Genomic DNA, 25,281 nt, shown 5'->3' with positions numbered 1-25,281 from the left:
GATGACGTTGCGCACCGAGGAAGTTACTAGAAAGGCGACCCGACTGCCCGCGGTGACGCGGCTCTACTGCCTTGCGCTTCCAACGCGCCTGCGCGCTCCAAAGGTGGGGAGGGGGGAGTTGGAGGCGGGCGGGCAGGCGCGTTGGAGATGGTGCGCATGAGCAGAAGTGGTTCACGTGTGGCTGGGGTCGGTGATAGCGGTTTGGGCAAAGGAGGCGAGGGTGTGAGTTGTCGCAGTACCGAGAATGGCCCCAAATAAACCCCCCTGATACCCGTTTTGGAGTTTTAGAAAGCAAGCATCCCTCATCAGGCGTGGGCAACACGCGGGAGTGATCTCCATCCAGCCTGTGCGACGAGCTGGCGGCATTTCTCACTCACATGTGTACACATTTTCCCAGAAATCTTATGCGTATTCCATCGCTTTGCAAAGTCTAACGTTATAATGAACTTCACCACAGTCAAAACATTTGCTCATCTGGAGCTGGTTCCAGCTCTCCCTGACCTGCATGGTGATGCCGTGAAAAAGCCCAAACTCAATAATCAATCCCAATTTGACTATTAAGCAGGTATTGCTGTAATAGGATGCCAGACACACAGGGAAGCATTTCACCTAATGTGGGTGTCCCTGGAGGCTCGTTACAGGACTTCTGTACCGGTTAAACATACAGGTTCTTATCAATTCTGAGAAACACTAGTTACATATTTGGGAAAATTGGTTAAACATATATAGAACCCATCATCATATCACCCACTCTCAAATGTACATCACAGTTCCTTTGTGTCTTCAGAATCCTTTGATGCTCTTACCTCCTTCCTCATTGTGTCCTCTTGGTGAGCTCAGATCTGTCCTTTGTTCCTGCTGGGGGAGTGTCCTTGTTTCAACTAGTAAACAAGCTAAACTCCTGTTACAATCACGTTCTTTCTTACTGCAAGCTGGTCAAGATTTGATTCTTATTATTCTTAGTTTTCTTTATGATTTATTCCTTCCTTCAATGGGAAAGGCTCTAAACAGAGGTGATTACAGAATAGAGTAATCCGTTCAGTGCAGATCGTGCTTCACACAAGGCGTTATCATCTTCAAAGAACTAACAGGGTCCGGAACTCATACCAAAAATCTCTCTAAGAGTCGTTTTGGAGTTTTTTGAAAGCAAGTATCCTTTATCTGGTCTTGACAACATGTGAGAGTGATCCCTATCAATCATGTGCAACAAGACAAAAGCTGGTTACAGAATAGATTTTCCACTTAGATGCATATGTATAAATTCTCCCAGAAATCTTGCCCATATTCCATTATTTTCTACGGTCTAATTTTAATGCTATGAAACTTTTCAGCAGTCAAAACTCTTGTTAATTCAGAGCTGGCTCCAGCTCTCTAGTTGTCCTTGGCTTTAAGGTAGATGAAAACTCCAAACAGATGTGATTGGAGAAGACGACACATCTGTTCACCATAGATCACACTTCACACAAGACATTATCATCTCCAAAGAATGAACAGTGTATGGAAAAGCACTGCTCGAAAGAAAACATGCTATCAGAGGGACATTCTCTATAACTTTCAAAAAATTAAATTAGATGAAACTTAACTGTACTTCAGCTTAAATAAAAATATTCCACTTTTTGTAATAGTAACTACTCCTTGCATCAGTCAGGGTGTGTGAGGTGTTGGGTTTTGTGTGTATGTGTCAAAGCCAAGAAAAGTTAACTCAGTGGAGCTTGTGAGCCTAATACAGAGGAAATAAATCACACTGTTTGCTTTTAGGTTACATGGCACCAGCTAAAGGGTCATAAATACTAAGCGGTACTACTTCAAAAGTAGTATTGCTACAGACCAGAGTAACGTAGTCACTGATTAAACCTCGTATCACCAAATTGGAGTTTTCCCAAAATATGAGTGATTTTCTTGTCTCAGGAAATTTGAGGATGGTTTGGCTTAGAAGGGACCTTAAAGATGACCCATTTCCAACCTCCACTTCTTCTTCATCTTCCACTAGATCAGGTTGCTCAAAGCGTCACCCAGTCTGGCCTTGAACACCTCCAGGAACGGGGCTTCCATGACTTCTCTGGGCAATCAGTTCCAGTGCTTCACCACCTTCGCTGTAAAAAAAAATTTACATGCAATGTTTCCAAAGTTTTGCTATAAACTGTGGAAAACATTCTTTGCATTTCTGAATATTAAAACCAAAACATAACACAAATACCAGTCATTAAGGGAAGAGAGAGACTTCTTCTTTTATATGGCCTTAAAAAGATACTCTATATATTGTTTCCCAATTTTGATTTGCCTGAACAAATATTAGGACTCTAATTAATTAGATTAGAGAAATAATATATTTATAATAAAGTAATTAGATAATTAATTAGATAAAGGGATTAAATTAAAAAAGCAGCATGCTAAAGCGTAACTGGATAGGCAGCAGTTACTTTCTGCTGTGAATATGGGTCTTGCGGTGTGGATACTCTGTCTTTAGTATCGCAAACCACAAGCACAGGGCCTTGTTAGATCTGAGCTGAGGGCAATGTCCTTGTCAGCCCATCAGTAATTCTAATACTTTACGTACTGCAGTCTCACCTTCAGTGGGGTTTGCTTCACTCTTTGGAAGACAGTACAATCTTCATAAAAGTAGCATTAGACAGTACAGAGACCTGAGCTTCTGAACGGCTAGTGACTGCCAGTTCTTAGCTATAATGAAACACTCAGAAGTCTATTAAAAAAAAAAAAATTTGCTTTTATTATCCTAATCAGTTAACAGGTGTTTTCCAGTTGTACTCTGCTACTTGACCCCTATCACTACTTGATTTGGCTGTTTTGATTCACAAAAATCTTAAAGTTTTGTAGTTGTATTTAGTTATGTCCATTCCTGCAATTTCTTTCTCCAGATCCACTCTGCGTGTACCCTGTGCTTTGGTCTTTCCAAAACCCAGCCTCTTAGTGTCGTTAACCTCTGTTGTGTGAAGCTTTTAATTTCTGTGGTCAAATACACCTCAGTTCCCCTCACTTCAGCTTTTTTTCCCCTAAAATTAATTAATATTCCTAATTTCAGAATGGAAAACTTGTATCCAAAGTGTTGCTTTAACTGCCTACTTCAAAGGTAGTACAGAACCTAAGCCGTTTAAACTATTTGTAATGTTCAGTAAATAGGAGCCTTTTTCTCTTTCTTTTGTTTATTCAGGCTTTCTCACCTATGGCTATGGGATTCTGATAATTTTCTACTTTTTTTTTAAATGAACTTTTTTCTTAAAAAAGGAGTTTATTGTGTTGCCACATACACAATTTACATGTTTCAAAGCAACTAGGACAGATACAGAATACTGCTGAAGACTGGTACAGGAAATCAGAATCACAAAACAGGTTACAGCCAAGTTACATACGCTCACAGTCTAAAGTGCACTCCTTGTGGGAAAGTATAGTAGCAAGACAATTGCTGATTTTTTCAGAAGAAAACATACTGGGAGTATCTCTCGTGAAACTGCTATAAATAAAAATAGCAGTTATTGCAAATGTAAAAGGAACTAGATATGAGAAAATAAATTTTTTTTTTTTCAGGAGTCATACAAAAATTTATAATTAAGAGTGACATAGTGGAGAACAAACCAGCTGATGGAAGAATTTCTGTGTAATTTATACTGGGCCACCTAATACACCAAGTGGTGAGCAAAGAAGGGAGTGGTGTTGAACAGAGGACTGTACTCACCATTGCTCAAATTAGAAATGTGTTTCTAGTTCTTTAGCACTTAAAACCAGAATGAGCTTTTTATGCGGACACGAACATGCAGTTTTGGAATACAACTTCTGTTTCATTTTAATATAATTCCTTTTGTTGTTAATCAGCAAGCATTATACAAATTTATTTTCATTTATGTCAAACTCTATAGCAGCTTGGAACAACACAGGTTAGTTTCACAGTGTTTGGACTTGTATGCAAGCTTTTACTGACAATTCTGAAAGAAAACAAAACAACCTTATGTCAAATAGGTAGGATAGTCAAATTAAAACTTAAAGAGGAAGACAAATTTACAGGATAGCAGGTAGTCAATCATTTTTGGTTTTAGCTTCCAGACAGCTGAAGCAATAGAACATTGAATTATCCATTCTAAATGTAATTTAGTGATTTAATGACACCTTGAAACAGACAGATTAGATTTTGTGAAAAGCTGTATATTCTAGATTTCCTAATTCAAAATTGCTTGCAAACACAAACATGTTGGAAAAGAAGTCACATCTTGAATTTATAGGCACCACTTATTTGATGAGAAAAAAAGTCTTGGTCTTGTTCTGGTAAATATTTCCTGTGATGCAGCAGAAAATGAAGAAACACACCATATCCCCAAATAAAGGAGTTTTAGCTTGAATCACACTAATAACAAGATAGAAGGAAAAAAAACAACAAACGCACGCACCAAACCCCCTAAGAAGCAGGATAGACAAGCAGGATAGAGCTACAAGAAGACTTCCAGAATTATTATGATGAAATTTGAAGGATTGCAGACCATTAGCTACAGTGTCCAATTTCTTAGAAAAGTCTTATTCCACTGCTAACTATAAAAGCTTCACAGATTCATAGTATCTTTACTGATAGAGGTTTTTTCCTGCTTTCCTCCCCTGCATCACAGTGAAGTGCTGTTTTCACTGGTAAGTTCCTTTGGAAATTGCTTATTGATACATTGTGTTCAAAAAAAGGCTTAGTTAAGACTTCCGTTTCAGATCCACTGGTATTTTGCTCTGTCTCCTTAGTCTCTTCTCCAACTTCTTTTCCTCCAGCTTCAGTGTTCTCTGCTGATTTCTGAGATAACTGATGGAGATTTTCTAGTTAGCCAGCTCCTACTCATACTTCTGTAATGATCCACTTCAGCAACAAACCCAAAATAAATAAGGTCCCGGGATTTAGTACTACATTCGGTGCTGCACAAACAATTCTGCATTTGCATTCACTGACAGTTAACATGGAAGAAAAAGAATGTTCGGAGCTTTGCCTCTCAGCACAAGAGAAATAACTTATTACTAGCTAAGTTCTGCAGAATGACACATGGCACTTTTCAAAGCCAGCAGGTCAGAAAACTCTTTTTACAAGGTAGTTGCATATGTCAGCTTCTACATTTCACAGCTGAATTCCGTGTAGGTATGAAGAATAACAGATAATAGAATTGAAGAATCATAGGATGCTTTGAGTTGGAAGAGACCTTTAAATACCTATTTCCAACTTCCCTGCCATACACAGTGTCATCTTTCACAAGATCAGGTTGCTTGAAGCCCCACCAACCTGGTCTTGAACACTTTCAGGAAGGGAGAATCCACAACTTCTCTTGGCAATCAGTTCCACTGCCTCACCACTTACATTGTAAAAAATTTCTTCTTATGTCCAATTTAAATCTGCCCTCTTTCAGTTTAAAACCATTGACCCTTATGCTGTCACTACAGGCCCTATTAAAAAGTCTTTCTTATAAGCTCCCTTTGTATACTGGAAGGCTGCAATAAGGTCTCCCTGGAGCCTTCTCTTCTCCAGATCAAACAACCCCAACTCTCTCAGCCTGGCCTCTTAGGAGAGGTGCTCCAGCCCTTAATGATCATTTCTGTGGCCCTCCTCTGGACGCACTATGCTGGGAAATGGTTAAGTGAACAAGGACATGAGAATGTTGAGAAATGGATTGAGGAATGGTTAAGTGAACAAGGACATGATTCAATGGAAAAGCTTTGTGAGACAGGTATTGTATAAATGGAAACCTTGTTAAACTCTGAGTGTGGGTACGGACTGAAAAAACAGTAAGCATGCAAGGAGGAACCTCTAAGAAGAAACTTCTGAGGGACAAGTGGATCTTTCTCAATGAAACAGGATGGAACACTGAGCCCAACTGTAACTGCAATGTAACTGCAAGAAGATAAACAGAGCTCGAAAGTAACAGCATAGCAACAATGAATCAACAGGACAAATAATTTTAGTAACTAATCATGTAGAGGTCATAACAAAGCATCTTTTGAATGTTAAGATATATAATCCGGGTTGATTTTGAATAAAGTGGAAGCTCGCTTTATCACTCATATTGAGTCGTCCGCTTGCTTCCCTCGCCCGTCGCAGCACTCCCAACAGCTCCATGTCCTTCCTTGTGCTGTGGGCTCCAGAGCTGGGAGCAGTACTCCAGCTGAGGTCTCACCTCAGAGAGTGGAGCAGAGGGACAGAATCACCTTCCTGAACGCGCTGGCTACACTTCTCTTGATGCAGCCCAGGATACAACTGGCCTTTTGGGCTGTGAGCGCGCACTGGTGGCTCATGGCCAGCTTTGCATCCACCAGGACCCCCAAGTCTTTCTAGCCAGGGCTGCTCTCAGTCTCTTCATGACACAGTCTGTGTTGATACTGAGGATTGCCTCAATCAATCCAGATGCAGGACGTTGCATTTGGCCTTGTTGAATTTCATGATGTCCTAATACAGGGAGAGGAAATAATGACTGTTGACTTTTTTTTTTTTTTAAACAGATCTGGATGCAGCAACCGCTGTCTCATTTTCAGTTTGGGGAAACGTTGACCATTTGTGTACTAATGCATATGGATCTTAATAGTTATTAAATGAAGACTACTTAATTGAGAAATTCCATGAAAGCAAGAATTCAAACATAGAAATGGAAGAGTAAATTTTATTCAATTAAAAACTAATGGCATTACAGTTAGTTTCCACTCTACTGGAATAGTAGTTTTCTAATTTTTCTGTAGGAGAAAGTGCAACAAATCAATTGTTCAGACTGTTAAACAAATGGTAACTGTTATTTTCTCTCCAAAAACTGCATAGTTAAGCAGTTGTTCAACAAATATATAAATTTCGGCAAAACCCTGAAGAAAGTTTTGATTTTTTTTTGCTTTGAATCTGGTGGCAGAGGACATCACCTGCACTGTTTAGGTTCTGTCTGGCTTTTCCATTTTTTCCCCTTCTGTAACAAAGAATTAAAACAATTTGGTTAATATACTACACATGACACTTTTTATCTGCAGTTCTTTGGTATAAATAAATTAACAAGGAAAACAGGGGTTAGATTGCATACTTTTGTTAAATTATACAACTACTATGGGACAGAAGCTTGTCTGTACATGTATTGTTATATCAATTAAAATAGTCAAGATACTTGTAGGATACATAGCTGAGATGTTAACTTCTAGAGGCAAAAGCACACTGGTTTATTGCTTTTTTCCTTTTTGTTTTGTTTTTTTTTTTTGTTTCTTTGTTTAACCTACAGATTTTGGTTACTTATTTTTGAAAGGCATCCTTATGTTTCAAAGCAGTATTCCATAAAAAAGACTGCCTTGTTATCAAAGACAACACCATAAGAAGTAGTAATACAAGAAGGGTTGTCCTGGTCAGCCTGCAAGATTACAGCAAAGAACAGTAAAAGCAGAAACAACAATCCCTACATGGCAGAAAAGAGTTTTCCTAAAACAAAACACACATATAGAAAGAACTTGTTTAAAAAATAGTAAAAATCCAGCCAGCCAAACAAAAAATCCCATAGTGGTGAATTAAGAAAGAAAAGGCAGGCAAAAACACGGGAAAGGGGGAAAAGGGCAACAGAATAGCTGATTGTGCACTAATTCCTAAGAACGTAACAAAGACTATTTTTTGGAAGTGTCTTACTGTTCTTATTTTAATCCTGTTTATTACAATTAACCACAACTTTATCTTATTCAAAAATTTCTATTTATAGAGAAAAATACTTAACATTAGCAAATACATGGATGGGAGGGGAAAAGCAAAGACTGAAGTTGTAAGTCAGAACAGTGATGTGAATGACTAAATTGAACAAGAAATTTACTTTAGTTTCAAGTAGTGGTATGAGCACTCAGTAAAGGACTGAACAAGTGTGTGTATTTGTCAACTGCTGAAAGACAACGTTAAGAAGGAACTTGCTCACTTGCGGTAAAATGACAAGGAGAAAAAGACAACAGAAAAAGACAAGAGATTATGTACAGAACATAATATAATTCTAGCCAAAGAATTTGATGTAATCTGAAAAGATTTGTTGCTTCAGAAAGAGTAGTAATGGCTTAATGACCTAGTTTTCACATACAATGTGTTGCAATTTGAAATAGGATAGCTTGCCAAAGAATACACGGCTATCTTAGAAGTTTTGATTCTATACCACAGGCTGTCCTTGTAACTGATGCAAAAGGTCACAGTCAAAACAAACAAACTAACCAACCCAACAAAAACAAACAAAAAAACCAACCCAAAACATGTCAAGTCATGCACAAGTACAAATCCTTATTCATAAATACTCTCACTCTTTTAAAGGAAGTCAGAACATTAAGCGGCATATTATTTATGCAAAAGCTAACTGAAATGCACAAACATGAGTTGTAATAGCAGCCAAGTTGCATAAAACAGCATATGTACAGTCAGCAAGATACTGATCTTATCACTCATATTTCAACACAACTTGCTGTGAGTCTTACAAAGATTTGGCTAGAGACAGAACTAAGATACAGAACCAAAGAAACAATATGCCAAAAAAAAGCCATGAAATCTACAGTTAGTCTGGTTACACGCAGTTAGGCAGACAAGGAAACCAACTTGTTGTTTGAAGTATATTTATTGACCAGCATACTTCAAGAATTTTTGAAGTACAAAACAAGTGGTAGACTTCAACTTGCCAAAATGGTGCTCTAGTTTTTTGTGCAATATGAACAGCTAATTTTTTTTAACTGGAAAAATTAGAAGTAATAGGTCAGTTCAGAGCATGTTACCTAGTGTTAGTCTCAGCTACATCAAGAACAGGTAAACTTACAAACACAGAAAATAACTACCTGATATTTTGTTAATTCTGCCTGCAGTAGTTTCACTTTGGATCTTTCTTGCTCTAATGCAGCATGAAGTCTAGTTACCTAAAAACATACAGAATAAGAACTTTATTATAAAATGAACTTAATGTCTGTGAGTTTATTAAGTCAATATTGTGCTCCATTAGTGTTGGACAAAGAGATAATACATGCTGAGTTCAACAGTGACCTCCACATTTACTGTGCATGAAGTGACAGTACAAGTAAAGTATTCTTTAATTATTTTTATTTCCCAAGCAACATTTACTGGTTTACCTGTATAATGATATAGAAAAGCTATAAAGTTCAAAACTCTTCCAACTCTAGAACTCTACATTAGTTTCTTCCATAAAATACTTAACTGATATAGTATTATGCAACACAGAAAAGCTTATTACATCAACCTCAAAAATAGTACTGTGTTATACGTAAGACATTTGGACAAGTCAAAAGTTTAGAACTAGTAGTCCCTGTGGACCAAAAACTAAGCATAAAAGTCTTGCATGCTCTGTACTACAGTGATTTGTTAACTGACGTGATTTGTAGCTCACTTGTATTTGCAAATTTGAGACTAGAATTAAAAAAAAAAAACCCAAAAAACAAACAAACCCAACTATCCAGGAAAGAAGCATCTTCTGAAGCACCTGAGCTTCCCAGCTTGGGTTACCAGAGCATGACATTCCTAAGGTGCTGTTCAGGGCAAAAATAATTTCAGACATGCTAAGGATCTGCTGTCTCAGGAACAGTTCTAAGAGAGTCATAAGAGAGATGTAGGTAATAAACGTCTTCTGACACACACAGTTCAGGGCTAAGGATGAAATGTAACTTTTTTGCTTCAAAAAAGTTTTTGTTTCAGCTTCCTCCCTTCCCCGCCTCTATAGCTGCCTTAAATAAGTAGCATCTTTGAAATACCCATCTTATTTTACATTTAGAAATCCTTGCTTACCTGTAACGTCAATTCATTTTTGAGAATTTGAGATTCGTCAGCCTGTAAGAGTATTTCCGCTTTGTCTTTCACTACAGAGAGAGGAAGACAGAGCATGAGGATCTTTCTTCATCTGCAACAGCACCGTGACACCACTTTATTTCACTATTTTGTTCCCTTTAAATAATGCCATCTTCACTAAGAGAATAGTAGATGTTTTAAATCAAACCAATCATTAGCTGCCACATTAGTAGCAGCCGGAAAAGTTCTAGAGATTAAACCACAACCTTGCACTACTTACCCTGCACTTAATCCTGTAAGCAGCATGGATTTTAGAGATACCTATTGTGACCAAAGTCAATTAGAAAACTGACTATTGGCAATGGATCCAGACTTTGAGATCATCAGTTTCTCATAAAAACTCAGTCATAGCTATGGAAACCTCTATTCAAATACAGAGAGGTTTAAACTATTTAGCTAGTGTCTATGAAATATCTGTGGGTAACATAATTTTCAATATGAAGAAATGAAGTTTTTTCAAAGCTCATTTCTGCCACGAACTTTCTTCTCTTCAGAACACAGGATACTGTCTGTAGAAAAAAAACCTGCTTGTTTTGTACCTTCAGAACTTCAACTCTTTCCTCTCAAGATGAAAATATTTCATCTTTACTCACAGACCTGAAGTAATGCATTTCCAAGTTAAAATCTGAAATGATCAATTAACATTATGAACATGTGAATCAGCTTAGAAAGAGATTTTGTAAACTTATTTAGAAAAAAAAATTAAAAAAAAAATAGAGCACTTTTTTAGCACAGAATTTAGCCCAGAGAAGAATCTACATTGAAGAAGTAAATGAAGAAAATGAGACGCAGAGGCAATTTTGTAACAAAATTAGTGTGGCTAAAAAAGTGCTAGTGTGCAAGAGCTAGTCAGTTTCTTAAAGTGTATCTGAACAGATACTAGGATGAGATCAGTCCAGCATAAAAAGCTGCCACTAGCAAAAGAAGTCTAACTTGAAGAATCATTGTACTTAAAATGTAACTGAACAGTTTATATTTCAAAGAATGATTTCAACAAGCAGCTCCTTATTTTGTTATTGAACAGAAATGCAGTACTGGGTAGTTCACCAAATTCTGTAGCTCACGGAAGTGACTACAAATTAATAGCTTCTTAGTTCTTTGTAACTGTCACCAATCCAAGTTATTTTCAAAAAGCTGCTTTGAAAGTTTTTTCCATGTTTGAAAAAGAACTTTTAAGTTTCCTGATAAAACTCTTACTTACTTTCAACTTCTTGCATCACCTTCAGAAGCTTTGCATTTCTTGCTTTTACCTCTTTATACTTTGCCTGTATTAAAAACATTTCATTATTACATCCTACTAAAAAAAGAAGTATTCTGTAAAGTAAGCATGACTAAGAATCAAGACTTAAGAGTTTAAGCGGATGTCCTCTGCAGAAAATCTAATAATAGAATCATGGAGTCACAGAATCATTTAGGTTGGAAAATACTTTAAAGATCATGTGTTTTAATTAAACCACAGCCAAAATAAGGAATGCACAACAGGAGAAGTGCATTAATAACCAAGAGTCAAGAAAAAGGCAAGCACAAGACTTAGAGCAAATTAAAATAATTAAGTTATGCCCGTGCATTGATTGTGCAGGAACCACCATGCAGGTCTGCCTGAAGTATACAGGTCTGTTGCATCAAAGGCCTTGTGGTTTCTCCCCTGAAAAATTATAACAATTATAATGCTCTTTCTAGATACCAAGGATAACCTAAACAGTTTGCCATATTATTTTGGCAAGTAGGAAAAGGACCCACTGTTCTATAGATTATTTTATTCAGCAGTTATTGTTATTACATTAGTTTCTTTCCTTTTCAATTCTTTACATTTTACTACTCAAGAACCTATTTTTGCTGGTTTTTCCAATCTGCTATCTCCACACTTTCTTCAAAAGTCAGTCTTTTCCTCTTTCTAGGCCACTAATGTCAGTTCTAGCCATGCATCTTAGATGTAAACTTATTTTTCCTGACAAATCTCTTCATACAGTTTGCTCTTGAAAGCTTCTGTAAAAGTTTAGTTTCAGACATGCTGTTTTTGTAATAAAGAACCTACTGTCTTCAACTTCAAGAATCACACGAGTCCTTGAGGATAAATAACTTATATTTAAGCCAGACCTTTCATGGCCATCTAAAACGTATTAAGGTCTCTGGACAAGTTCATAAAATTAAGCAGCTGTATTACCTCACCACTATACTTACGCATTGTGTTTATTCTGTCAAATGTGATCAAGTGCTTATAGTGGTAAATGAATGGTTTTATAATCAAAATTTCTCCTGGGGAAGCTACTCTAGTACACAATGAAAATAACTGTTAACAAAGTTCATGTCTTTATTACTACAAGTAGAAGTACTACTTCAAAGCATCTGAAAACTCCCAATCTGTCAACCTACCTTAAGCAATGAATAAAAATAGCAATAAAATAATCTTATGCTGCCTTACTGTATTTTGTGACAGTGCAAATTCCTCACTGAAATTTTGCCCTTTTTGCTCTACATACTCTCTAGATATTGCTAGCATGAACTGACAACAGAGACACACACATTTTCCCTAGCTACTCATATACAGAAATAATATGTAATTAAAGTGCAAATATTTTTTCCCCTAGTGTGTTTTAGCATATGCTGAATCTGATTTCCAAGTTTAGCTCTAGGTAATAGGAAAAGTCACTAAAAAGTTCAGGACTCCATTCTTATTCCACTGCAGCTTCAAAGGAAAATCTCTTAAACCTGTCAAAATATTGATTGATCTCTTTAACCATTTCAAATATTGGACTCAATCTACCAAAACCCCCAGTAGTTCTTAAATGCAAGAAAAGCTGAGTAAAATTCAAAAAATTTGTTTGGAAAAGACCCAAGAAAGTCCAACTACCTGCTCAAAGAAGAGACAACTTCCAAGGCAGATCAGATTGCTCAGGATCTTGCCTAGTCTTAGACTACATATTTATTTTGTTGTCCCTGAAAATGGCAATGGAAGAAAACAAGTCGTGACCGATAAGCCAGCTATGAAGTTTATCTCTGGATCCTTTGTCTTGATTCTTTTTATTATTTTTAGACACTTAACTTACTCACCAAGAAAAACCACTTCATGTGGTGCTGAAGGAATAATTTGCTGTGTAAATACACAATTTACATTGGCCAGTCAAAAGCATCTCTACAGATTGGCTACAATTTAATAAAGACATTGTTTCAGATGTACAGTAATGCTAAATTTTGTCTGCTATTTGAAGGTACTGTCAGCTTACATACCTCCCACTGAGTTACTGTATTCTTTAGTTGCTCAATTTCTGCATCTTTCTTTTCAAGCTCAAGTTTCAGTTGTTCCATTTTTCCATCTCTCAAAGCCCACTCCTATAAGGAAGAAAACACTACTTCTTAATAATGTGGTCACATGAATTCAATTCTTGGCAACATTTTTTTTCTTAGAGAACAAAATTTATGATCAAAACTAAAGAGGTATATGTGCATAGATACCAAAAGGATAAGAAACTTAATAATATATATTGGCATCTGCTGTGAAGCAAAAATTTCAATCACAAGTGTTTTATCTTAAAAAAAATGAAGTAATTTAAATACCTCTTCAGACAGATAAAAATATACAGTGTTTTGGGGGTTTTATTTCTTTAGGATTATCATGTATTTGTGCTTTCTTCTACTCAGGTACCCCCTTCTGACAATTTAATAAACTTCCTTAGGCAAACTTCTTCACTTCAGAATGACTGCTGTTCTACATGCCTGGTTGTGTTCATCAGGTGTGCAGTTATCTGCTTCGCTGCAACCAATAAAATGGACTCTCCTTTTCTCTCTTTCAAGTATTCTGTGAATATCATCTTCCAGCCTGTTGAAAAATCCTCCATCACGCAATGAAGACTGGAAAGAATTCTGTTCCTGTCAAAAATAAGTACTGTAACACATTTTCCTTCACATGTAAGTTAATATTGAGTGAGAAATTAACATGTTTATAAAATAGCTTAAGTCACAGAAAAGCATTAAATTTAGGTATTGCTTTATGGTGTACATCCTGAGAATACTGTGACTTCCACCTAGACAATATGGTACCAATGGAAGAGCCTAGAAATTAATCAACAGTCAACATTTAGCTGATGGTGAGATTACAAAAGCAGGATGCTGGAATTTAGTATTTTTGCACTATGACTACATTACTTTATGTTTATTTCACTGCTTATTATTTTTTCCTCTAACAGCTTTAATATTTGTAGACTACACCACAACATAGTAGCACCATCTCAATTTGCTTTCTTTTTAGTACTACAATTTGTATTTTTTAACCTGCCTGTGTATCTGCAAGTCACATCAAAGACTATCTGAAAACTAAAGAAGCAAGAGCTAGTTCTAAGAAAGCAAATACTAAGTTCTCAAAATACAGGAACTGCAGACATACATCTGTAGAAAAGATGACCCTGGGAACTACCAACCTGTCAGCCTCACCTCTGTGCCTGGGAAGATCATGGAACAGATCCTCCTAGAAGCTATGCTAAAGAACATGAAGGATGGGGAGGTTATTAGTAGCAGCCAGCGTGGTTTCACCCAGTGCAAGTCCTGTCTGACCAATCTAGTGGTTTTCTGTGATGGGGTGACCAAATCAATGCACACGGAAAAAGCAGAGGGTGTGATCTATCTGGACTTCTGTAAAGCCTTTGACACAGTCCTCAACATCCTTCTCTCTAAACTGGAGAAATATGAATTTGATGGGTGGACTGTTTGGTGGATAAGGAAGTGTCTGGATGGTTGCACGCACAGGGTAGGAGTCAATGACTCAATGTCCAGAAGGAGACTCTTGCCAAATGGTGTCCCTCAGGGGTCTGTACTGGGACCAGTGCTATTTATGACACCAAGATAAGTGGTGCAGCTGTCAGGCCTGAGGGACAGGATGCCATCCAAAGGGACCTGACAAGCAGAAGAAGTGGGCCTGTGTGAACCTCATGAGGTTCAACAAGGCCAAATTCAAGGTCTTACATCCAGGTTGGGGCAATCCAGGGTTTCAATACAGGCTGGGGGATGATGTGATTGAGAGCTGCCATGTAGAGAAGGACTTGGAGGTTCTGATTGATGAGAAGCTCAATATGAGCCAGCAATGTCCACTCACAGCCCAGAAGACCAACCACATCCTGGGCTGCATCAAAAGAAACGTGGCGAGCAGGCCAAGAGAAGTGATTCTGCCTCTCTCTTCCTCTCTTGGAAGACCTCAACTGCAGTATTATGACCAGTTCTGGAATCATCAACATAAGAAGGATATGGAACTGTTGGAATGGGTCAGAGGGCTGGAGCACTTCCATACAAGAACAGGCTGAAAGAGTTGGGGTTGTTCAGCCTGGATAAGGGAAGGCTCCGAGCAGACCTTATAGCGACCTTCCAATACCTGAAGGGGCTACAAGAAAGCTGGGGAGGGACTTTTTACAAAGGCTTGTAGTAATAGGACTAGGGGGGATGGCTATAAACTGGAGAGGAGCAGATTTAGATTAGACATTAGGAGGAATTTCTTCACAATGAGGTGGTGAAGGACTGGAACAGGTTGCCCAGGGAAGCTGTGGATGCCGCATCCCTGGAGGGGTTCAAGCCCAGGTTGGATGGGGCCTTGAGCAGCCTGATCTAGTGGGAGGTGTCCCTATCCATCTCCAGGGGGTTGGAATTAAGACAATCTTTAAGGTCCCTTTCAACTCAAACCATTCAATGATTCTATGATCTCTATTAAATATGCATCTGTAAAAATTTTCCAAATGGAAATCAGTCAGCTGCAGAATGTGTATCTGATTGTCACTAAAGAAAGTGCCAAGACTCTTTCTAAACATAAAAAAGAGATTTCTTCTAAACATAAAAACAAGGTACCTTCCAAACATATAAAAAAGATACCTTCTAAATGCAATAAAAGATACCTTCTCAACACAAGAAGTAATTATTTTTTTTATTAAGTTAATGTGAAGGAGACTTACCTCATGTTTTTTAGCAATGTGATCTGAAAAGAACAGAAAAAAATGACATCAATTCGTTACTCAAATCTTGTCTTGTGCAGCTGGCTACTGAAAAAAGACACTTTGAAAAATGGCAGAAGAAAGGCATCTATTGCAGTTTTTCAATATTAACTCTCCTCTCAAAGTCACAATATAATACAAAGTCACAAGCATTAGAAGTGGGTATTATAAACTATGTATTATATTAATCTCTGTATTTGCATCTGCTCCCAGGTATTTCAAAAGCAGCATCCCATATATGTTTGCTTCAGTTAAAGTGGAAGGCCATGTCTGTGGTACAGACAATTAAGGAATTTGTAGGTTTGTTTCTTTGTGAGTCAGTTTAGGCTTTTCTAGCACATATCTCACTGTATACCTGAATGCCTTCCATGCCTTCCAGCGTGCTTTGCTTTCAATGTTTTTCCTTTCTTCAGATTATAGAAAAGAAGTGTTTATTAAATATTGAAGATATAGATAAAAACACCCTTAGAAGAAAGACATTAGAAAACAAATTACTTTCTTCCCTGTTTAGCATGTACCTTGATTTCTTCACTAAAATTGAGAACCTCTGCTATACAGACACAGATGAAAGACTTTTAGAAATAAGAATAATGCAAATAATTAATTTATATATCAGATATTTCAATATTTATTTATCTTGATAAAAGCCAGTATCATGAAGACAGACAAACAATGACTTGCTGTTACTCAGGAAACAGAGAAACTCACTCAGTTGCCTGAGGAGTGCAAACTTAGTATAATAAAAAAAGCCACTTAGAGTCTTTTAAAAAATGACATTAGGAGTGTTAAGTCCAACATCCACCCCAGGGATATGACATTAAATTAAGTTTCCCTTAATGTCCCATTTCCCTGCTGATCTAACTAGCATATTATTATATGATGAACATTCAGCTATTACACTTGGTAAGACACGCTAACTGCAACTCATTTGTGTTTGTTTAAACACTATTTATGCACACAGAAAGGAGTGCATTTTGTTGTTAGCACACACACTAAAAATATTCAAAGTAGAACAGCTCATATGTAATGATAAGGCATACCTATATTATTGTCTGGCTGAAAGCTTTTCAGAGTCACAGGAAGAGGTTTGTCTTTTCCTTGTTTTTTTTTCTCTTTCTTATTCACAGCCTTTGACTGAGGTGAAGTATTTTCAACATTTTCATGTACCTAGAAGAATAAAGTCCCACTGGTATAATTTTCTTCAATACTCAAATATTTTTTCTTGAAGTTTTATAAAGGATAGAAAATAGTGATAATGCACTAAAGGAGATTTTAGCAGTAATTTGCAGGCTTCAGATTTGGTTAAAGTCTGCAAGGTACATCATCAATTAGGCACTAATTCTGTTCTCTAAAGTAATACCTTGCTCTTCTCTAAATAGTGAATGAACTATCAGCCTAAGACTTCCTCAATCACCTACATCAAATTTTATCCAGAAACTCGTACACTGAGAATAGAAGTAGTCAAACACAGGAAGGCAGAATGCTACACAGTACAGGTTAGTACTTTTTATAGAAACTGAGGTCTAATGTACCTTCTTTTTATTCCCAAAATATGCTGACTCAGTCAGTAGAAGTCAGAGAGCTATTAAAAGTGCAGCAATGCTCTACCAATTGACTTAACTCCTATTGAAATCAGACAGTCTGGTACATGATAGCCATTTGAACCAGAGTCCCACCACTGCACACATCTACATTAACAGTTTTAGCAAATTTTTCAATGACTCAGTTGTTAAAAAGAATCTTAAACACTAATTAAATAAAGATTAAAAATAATCTTAAATGCCAAGTAATCTTAAGAAAAGAACTGTTATATAGAAAGCAAAGATAAAAACTGAATACTTTTCTTTCCAACCAAACAGGATTTGTTAGGCATACTCATGTATAAATACTGTACATTTTGAATTTATAGTGTATATTTTTAATATATAGTATATATTTTAAATTATTAAGAGGTAATTCTCAAAAAGTCTACAAACAACACTACTATGCCTGAAGATTGTTTGCACTTTAAAAAAGAACTTCTAATAGGTAAGTTAAAAATTTATCCTTTGTTTCCAAGAACCATCACACTCTCCCCCTCAAAAAAACTTAAACTGTATAGACATATTTGCACAAAAGTGCATGTGCAGTTTTTATTTCTTTATGATTCATAATTATATTCAAAGTCACATATTTCTATTTAATTGGCTCCTGATTTATTGCAAAAAAGAAACTTCTTGCTAGAAATAAAAAAATAATTTAAGCATACTTTTCTGAAAAATTCTCTGGTGTTCCATAAAATGCACCCAGAGAACAGTATCCCAACCAGCTAAGAAAATGCACAAGGTTTGACACAAAAAACACCAAGACTATAACCCTATAGATCGGGAACCAAAAGTAGGAGGGGAGAGACGGAGATGGTTATAGAACATATCCTAACCTGTCACATTAAGACAAGGCCCAACTTGATTGTCTCACTCACATTCACTCAGTTCTAGTGGACATGTGTTCAAATATAGACATTTTCTTACCCTTGGTTGGAAAACGTCAGTATACGAGAGTGAACGGAGAATTAACACCAAGACAAGGCCCAAGTGAACAATGCTTTGTCTGTGAAGCAGTTTTTAGCTAATAACTGTCGCTTCCCAAAAATCAAGTCACTACTCAAAGGAACTAATCTTGTTTTGGTAAAAGATGTAAAAGCAAAAATTACACAGACCCTCAACAGCCTTTCAGAAAATGTGCAGTGGAATAGCTTTGAATGCTAGCAGCAACGTATGCAGTTGTATGTCAACTCAGAAGGGAACTATTGTGATGGTTATCATAGTTGTTTTTCTTGATGTGTTAAATTAAAGAGTTGCAGGCTTAATTTTTTTTTTGTGTTGGATCTCATATACAGATTATTAGAACTAAGTATTTACACTCAAAACAGACAAAAGATTTTAGCAAAAATGTGCATGATTTAACAGTAACTAACACTTCAAGGCCTAAGGAGAAGTCATTGATTTGATTCTCTTATACTTCAAGTCAGCTGGATTTTTTCTGGAGAAGGTCATGATTTCTGTTGCACACTTAAAACATTTTAGCGCACTCGTATGTCAGAAAATGAAAAAAGTAAAACTAATTTTGCACCTGTACAGGCCAGTTAAAAAAAATCCCACATCACACAATAGTATTATATTTCTTTCAAATCCAGTATTTCTCTGAACTCTTAAGCATCTGAATAGTGTAAGTAAACAAAATACATGAAGAAAATTGTACTTTTTAGGAGGCTTTTTATTTATTTTTAAAATTCAAGCCTCCAACTTGCACAGGTTTTATATTAGGATCAATCCTACAAATACCTTTTTGTGCTCTTCATATTCCAGTGTGCTGAGCAGTAATGCTTTTTCAAGATCAGCTTCAAACATTTCAGATGTCAGCTGAAGAAACAACATTAGCGTATTTCATGTGATTAGATTATTAAAAAAATGTTAAAGGCAGAATAACCCACTATGACCACGCTAAAATTTAATTTTCAATACACATACCACTACAACTGCCAAAAAGCTAAGTTTCACTGATGTGACATGGCATTATTAACAGCCATTCAGAAATACACCTTTCTGTGTCATAAGGAGTACATTTAAGCTGTACAATTTCTGTTTGTGGCAATATTGGCAAGAAGAAACAGAGTGAAAACTTTATCTTTGTCAGTCTTTGCTTTCTCTATGGTATTACTGAAGTATTAAGGAACCCTACTAACAGTATCATGACAAAAAAAAAAGATGATCTCACATTATAAAACAGATTTTTACACTGACAGGACTACTCTAGTGTGCTAAAAGGATAGTCAGTACTCAGAGTTCAAGTGTTCATTGTTAGCTAGAAAGGAACTAGTTATTTCAGGCCTAACAGAACTTAGCAAGCCTAGTTTACCGTGGATCCGTACTATATGTCCATAGATTGTACCACCAAAACATCCCCAGCTTTGCTCCCACCACAGCATTCCATTATCCTTCCATGCCAGTACTTCTGTCCCAATTATTACCATACTCCAGTATTCACAGTCTAGCTATGAAGGGCGCAGAAAGCAACATGTGCTGGCTGTAAACTGGCTGTTCTACATTTGATAGAGGATGTGACTTGATATTCAACTGAAATTTTTCCTTCTATTAGCAGTATTTTGCTGCTTCTTCTCCAGCCATTTTTTTTTTTTTTTGTCCATGAGATTTAACTTCATGGAGTAACACATTTCAGGAAAGCCAAAGACAGCTAACTAAACACATTAAGCTGTACCTGCTCATCTCTTTGTCTCCACTTCTGCCAGTTTTCTTCCTGAGAGTCCTTCTGTATTGCAGTGTGTAGGTTTTGTTCGTGCTGAGATAGACAGCTTCTATGTGAGGATTTCTGAGGAATCTTTTTAAAAGCAAGGTTTCTGAGCTGAAAAGCAGTTATTTTTAATATTAATCAAAATGTTGACAAGTATATGGAAACAGTCTTAATGGACTAACAAAGGCATTTAGACACATGTGCAAGCAGACATACATGTGCTTTCATGTGTAGTCTTCAATACATTTTTGTTTAATACTTTATGGCACATATCACACTGTTAAATTATGGGAAACTGTGAATCAATAATACCACAGCTAAATAACACAGAACAATGAAAAAGTAAAGATATGTTTGCCAGCTGAAAATATTTTAGAGAAATCTGAAGAGGCAACTGTGTCTGAATGATTTCAGGCTGGATTAGGTATTGCAGTGTGCTCACATCCCACTCAAATTAAATATAATGCACAAGGAAAGGCAGTATACACAGATTTGGCATTATCAAACAGAGGAACTAGACATTCAGGTTGAAAAAGGGCAACACAGACATTCCTCACAGTTTGTCAACAATCTAAAACTGGTCACATTTTAACAACCTGCAATGAGAATTATTTTTAATTGCTGCATCGTACGGATACAACAGTGCCATCTTAAGAATACCGTACATAATTATAAGATTTGATAGTGAACAAGTAACCTGCAGATTTGGCAGTTCAAAGACGTTCCCTACTCAAGCTTGAAAATTAACAAACACCTTGGTCCTTACTCGAAGTGAAAATAAACGCACCAATACAGTCTACTGTCAATTTAGAGACAGCAATTTCCTTAATAAAAAGGCTCCTGGAAGGGAGAAAGAAGCTATTATCAGATGAAAGGTGAAACAAAGAGAAGCAAAGTACTGTAACAGTGTCGTCCTTAATGTGTTTGTGGAGTGCCCCGACTCCTTAAAACAGCAGCCTTGAATTCACTTAAAAACTAGGCAATCACGCAGATGCTTGAGAATTGTTTTCCTTCCCCTTAAAACAGTCCCTTGCCATACTGTTTTTTGCTTTGCTACTGTCTTTCTTGCTGCCTGCACCAGCACTACAATCCCTGCTTCCTTCTTCAGGTTACGGTGGTGGCAAAAACACTGGTGCAGACCATTCCGATTAATAATTTCAGTGGAGTGTAGCTGTAGTACACGCTGTGGTGAAGAATGAGTCAGCCTTTACTTGCCTCTCTGCCATTGCAGCAATAAGTATCACTTCCATGCAAATGAATTTCTGTAGACATATGCAATGCATATGCATACACACGATAATTTTGATGGTGTTAAAAAGTTCTAATGGTGCTAAGACAGGCATAAGCAAACATTAGGGTATGTTTATTGAAAACTTAATCTTCAATAGAAAAAGAACAGTATCAAAGCTGAAAAGAAAATCGCTTCACTTAGCATTACTGCATGTACTAAAATTTCAAACGTTTTAAGTATAACAGATGCTAAAAGAAAAAAAGATGGGCTTGGGGGTTTTGTTTGTTTCACATACAGAATTGGATAAGAGGTGTACAGTTTCCCACATAAAGTTTATCTCAGATCAGTTGTCAGATACAGCAATCTAGAATTCCAGCTCCCAGAATCCTGGAACAATTCTTCTAGTCTCATTTCTTAAGTTCCATGTTATCTGTGGTGTAAGAATCCCAACTGCAGAAAATCACCACTGTTCTTCACTCCACCCACTAGTTCACAGGAAAAAAAAAAAAAAGGCGGGGGTGGGGCTGGATTTAATAGATTATGGGGCCGGAGTGATGGATAAACACGATAAGTACAATTTAGGAAAACAGATTTTAAAAGCTTTTCAGAATAAGTATGTCTAACTAACGCCTAGAAAGAAAAAAACCCAAACATAACTTTGAAAGCATCTTTAAATTTCAACACACCAGCTGTCCAAGCAGGTAACTACAACGGACTACTACAAACCTCCGAAAACAAGTTGTTTCCTAGCAATCACTTTCTAGAAAGGCCATTCTCTTCATCAGAAATTAATTATTCAAGTGGTATAAAACCTAGAAATTACTTCACATTTAAAAATTCAACTTGCATAGTGGGGGGTATCTTATATCTTACCTTATAAAAATAATGTTTAACAAAGCAAAGCAAAAAATGCAGCCTTGTGACCAAATATAATTTGTTTCACAAAAAAAACCAAAACCAAAACAATGACTTGTCAGGGACAGCCAAAATTATTCATTAGATAAGAAATTTACCCACTACTGAAAAATATAATCCCTTTACCTCATTGGCCTCACTCTGCTGCTGTTCTTTCTTTTTTCTCCTTTTCTTTTTTTTCTCACTCATAGTTGGTCTCACCCCTGAAGCCCGACACTTACTGGCACCTTGGCTTCTTCCTCCTTTTCCAGACTCTGAATCGCTTTCAACTTGTAATAAAGCAAAACGAGAAGCAGTAGTGGCAACTGAACCGCTTACAGTAGATGCCATTGCCACATCTAAAATTCTACTGAGCTGGCTTCTTTTTAATTATTAAGTTTCCTAGGAAAATGACAGAGAAATAAGAATGAAAACAGTGTTTCACCGAACAATCAATAATTCAGATGGGTTAGCTGCAGGACCAGTACTAAACACCCCTCTGCCCAAACTCAGTATTATTTCATTGTATTTTTACTACATTCTGTTATCTTAATTATTAATCTTACAAAAGGAAAGAATAATCTAAAAAACAACAGTTATTTTAGGCTAATTCATTGATCCCTGAGAGATAACGTTTAATGGAAAAAACAAGTAGAAGGCTCTAAAAGAAGTTTGCCTTCGTGATCTGGAGAGGGAAAAGCCAAAATCAGTAACAGTGCAGTGCTCCAAAACTGTTTCAGATGTCATCCCTGGAGCTTGACAAACACAGGATTTGAAGAAAAAAACAAGTAGGTGTTACACACACTCAGGCTCCAGTTTGGGTAGGTAGCCTTAATTCTTATTTCACAAGAAGTATCATTTTGTTCCTGAGCCCGTGGAGATCCAACAAGGATCTCCACAGGAAGCCAAGCCCAGCACTGTCTGGTACTGTTCTCAAACATTAGGTTCATCTTATTCTTACAGCACAACACATAGGATGTTGTTGGGGGCGGGCTGAACTGGGAAACACTCTGTTTGTACCTATAACCAACATGTACATCCCAGTGACACCATTTCAAAATGAAAATTATTTATATCATGTAAAAGTAAATTTTTGACATATTTCCATGCACACTTTAGTGAATTGGAAGACTGAAAATTATGTTAGTCAGCAGTGTTCTCACAGAAAACAGACATCTAGCTATGTTGACGTACCATGACAGAGAGGTGTAGTGAAATGGTGCATACTTTCTGAAGGCACTATTTGAAACATACCCTCACAGTTCGGCAGTTTTAAATATAAGAAGTTGAACGTCTTCTTCAATGATCTACAAACGTGTAGATGTTTGTTAACTACTACTAGAGGAGCACATAAAAACCTACAGAAACTTCAAGAGATTGTTTTTATTGTTGAATTCCAGACCTTCTCAAGGACAAGCCTGTACAGGTGTTCTAAAGATGCTTAGACATATCAACAGGAAAAAATGCTATATTACCAATGCTATAGTTAATGGTCACCATGGCAACCATTACCTAAAAGAATGATTATGAAAGAGTATTAACATTTTATTTCTCAGAGGTGAAAGAGAATAAGCAAGGAAGCTAGTACTGTTCTTATTTGAGTTTACTGAAGACAAAGATTACAATGAACAGCATTCTTCTCAAACAAATTATCTACTCTTTAAAAAAAAAAGGAAAATGAAGCTGATTAAGGGCGCCTAGCTGTACTCCAAGAATAAAACAAACCTGACATCAAATTGTGAATCCACCTTATGCTGATGTTGAGCCATTCTCATGAGAGTGCAACCATGGATCTAAACCCCACACACCAGTCACATCTAAAACACCATAAGCAGTTAGTACTTGTTAATCTCTTTAAAAAACGGGTATGTTTGGATTTTCCAGCTTTGTTAATCTGACAGACGTTGTGCTGCTACTACATGTCGAGTCCGACGGTAGTTTGAGCCCAAGACGCCAACTGACAGCGTAACCTCCCTCGCATTCCATCCCCGCACCTCAAAAAAATAAGTAATAAATTTGGCTAAGCCTTAAAGTTGGGAACTTTTAACGAGCAGACTTTGAAGCCGCATGCTCGGTTTATTGTGTGACGGATACCCCATAAAACACCAGCCCCCTCCCACACCAACGCGAGTCAGTGACCTCAAACCCCCGAACAGCCACTCCCGCGCGCCAGGGCCGTTCTGGCCCCTCACGGCGAGGAGCGCTTTCGCTGTGGTTCAACCCGTCACCATCCACACGCCTCTCCCAGGCGCGTTCCAGCGCCCGCCAGCCCTGCCCGCGCTGCCCGACACTGGGAACAGGTGTGAAAAGCCCGTGCCGGGAGCGACGCCCCCGTGTCGGCCCCTGTCACTCACTCCTGTCGCGGCGAGCGCTTCTAACGGGCTCGGGCGCCGCGCGCCCCCCTGCGCCCCGCTGAGCCACTACGGGAGCCCGGCGGGGTCAAAAGAGCTGCGGGGGCGGTTCGCGAAGGGAGGGGGGTGAGTGTTGAAGGAAGAAATTATTTGTTATAAATTGCGATCCTCGTATATACATGAATATTATGTATGATTTTGTGATTTTAGCACTCAAATGTAGGATTGGCTTTAATAATAACTTTCAGCTCACCTGTGCCTGGATACTTATGCATAACTTAAGCTATTAGCAAGGCTGCGGTTAGAAAGAATGGGAAAGAATGTGACTTTATCTAATTAAGCCAGATAACAGTGCAATTATTAGAGAAAGAAGAGCCATCTCGGCCCAGATGCAACCTTGAAGAGGTCCCCAAGGAGTCCAAGAGCATAGGCAAGACGGAGAGTTGAAAAGTTCAGCTGTGAGGAAGATCTACAGACTTCATCCAGAGACCCCTGAAGGAGATCCCCAGAGGGCAAAGCGCATGCGCCAAGGGGACAAAACTTACAGAGACAAATTCTGGGAAATGATTGTAATAGACACACCTCTTCCAGGAAAAGTGATCAATAGAGATCATAGAATCATAAAATGGATTGTGTTGGAAGTGACCTTAAAGATCACCTGAATTCCAACCCCCCTGCCATGGGCAGGGACATCCCACCAGACCAGGCTGCCCAAGGCCCCATCCAATCTGGCCTTGAACACCT

The 25,281-nt window shown here is 37.5% G+C and overlaps 1 protein-coding gene across 6 annotated transcripts; it reads right to left on the bottom strand.

Moving 5' to 3' along the window:
• Positions 1-877: 877 nt before the first annotated feature.
• On the bottom strand, positions 878-24,614 carry GKAP1 (G kinase anchoring protein 1). Of its 6 annotated transcripts, none has more exons than XM_054054942.1 (13): positions 23,381-23,887; positions 22,334-22,476; positions 20,029-20,172; positions 19,095-19,172; positions 16,812-16,938; positions 15,733-15,755; positions 13,517-13,669; positions 13,031-13,132; positions 11,004-11,067; positions 9,743-9,813; positions 8,785-8,862; positions 2,569-2,701; positions 878-2,093 (listed from the first exon to the last, which is right to left on the bottom strand). In XM_054054942.1, exons 1-12 carry the CDS (start codon positions 23,436-23,438, stop codon positions 2,612-2,614), a joined length of 1,131 nt encoding a protein of 376 aa, XP_053910917.1. In that variant the 5' UTR covers positions 23,439-23,887; the 3' UTR covers positions 878-2,093; positions 2,569-2,611. The 6 variants fall into 6 exon arrangements, with proteins under 6 accessions (XP_053910917.1, XP_053910915.1, XP_053910916.1 ...); XM_054054940.1 differs by lacking the exon at positions 23,381-23,887 and adding an exon at positions 23,912-24,296 and having other exon boundaries at positions 882-2,093; positions 22,334-22,588; XM_054054941.1 differs by having other exon boundaries at positions 882-2,093; positions 22,334-22,588; positions 23,381-23,886.
• Between the last annotated feature and the right edge of the window lie 667 nt (positions 24,615-25,281).

Source organism: Cuculus canorus, chromosome Z, assembly GCF_017976375.1.
Source record: "Cuculus canorus isolate bCucCan1 chromosome Z, bCucCan1.pri, whole genome shotgun sequence".
NCBI classification, from domain to species: Eukaryota; Metazoa; Chordata; class Aves; order Cuculiformes; family Cuculidae; genus Cuculus; species Cuculus canorus.
This window is presented reverse-complemented; position numbering and strand designations above follow the sequence as displayed.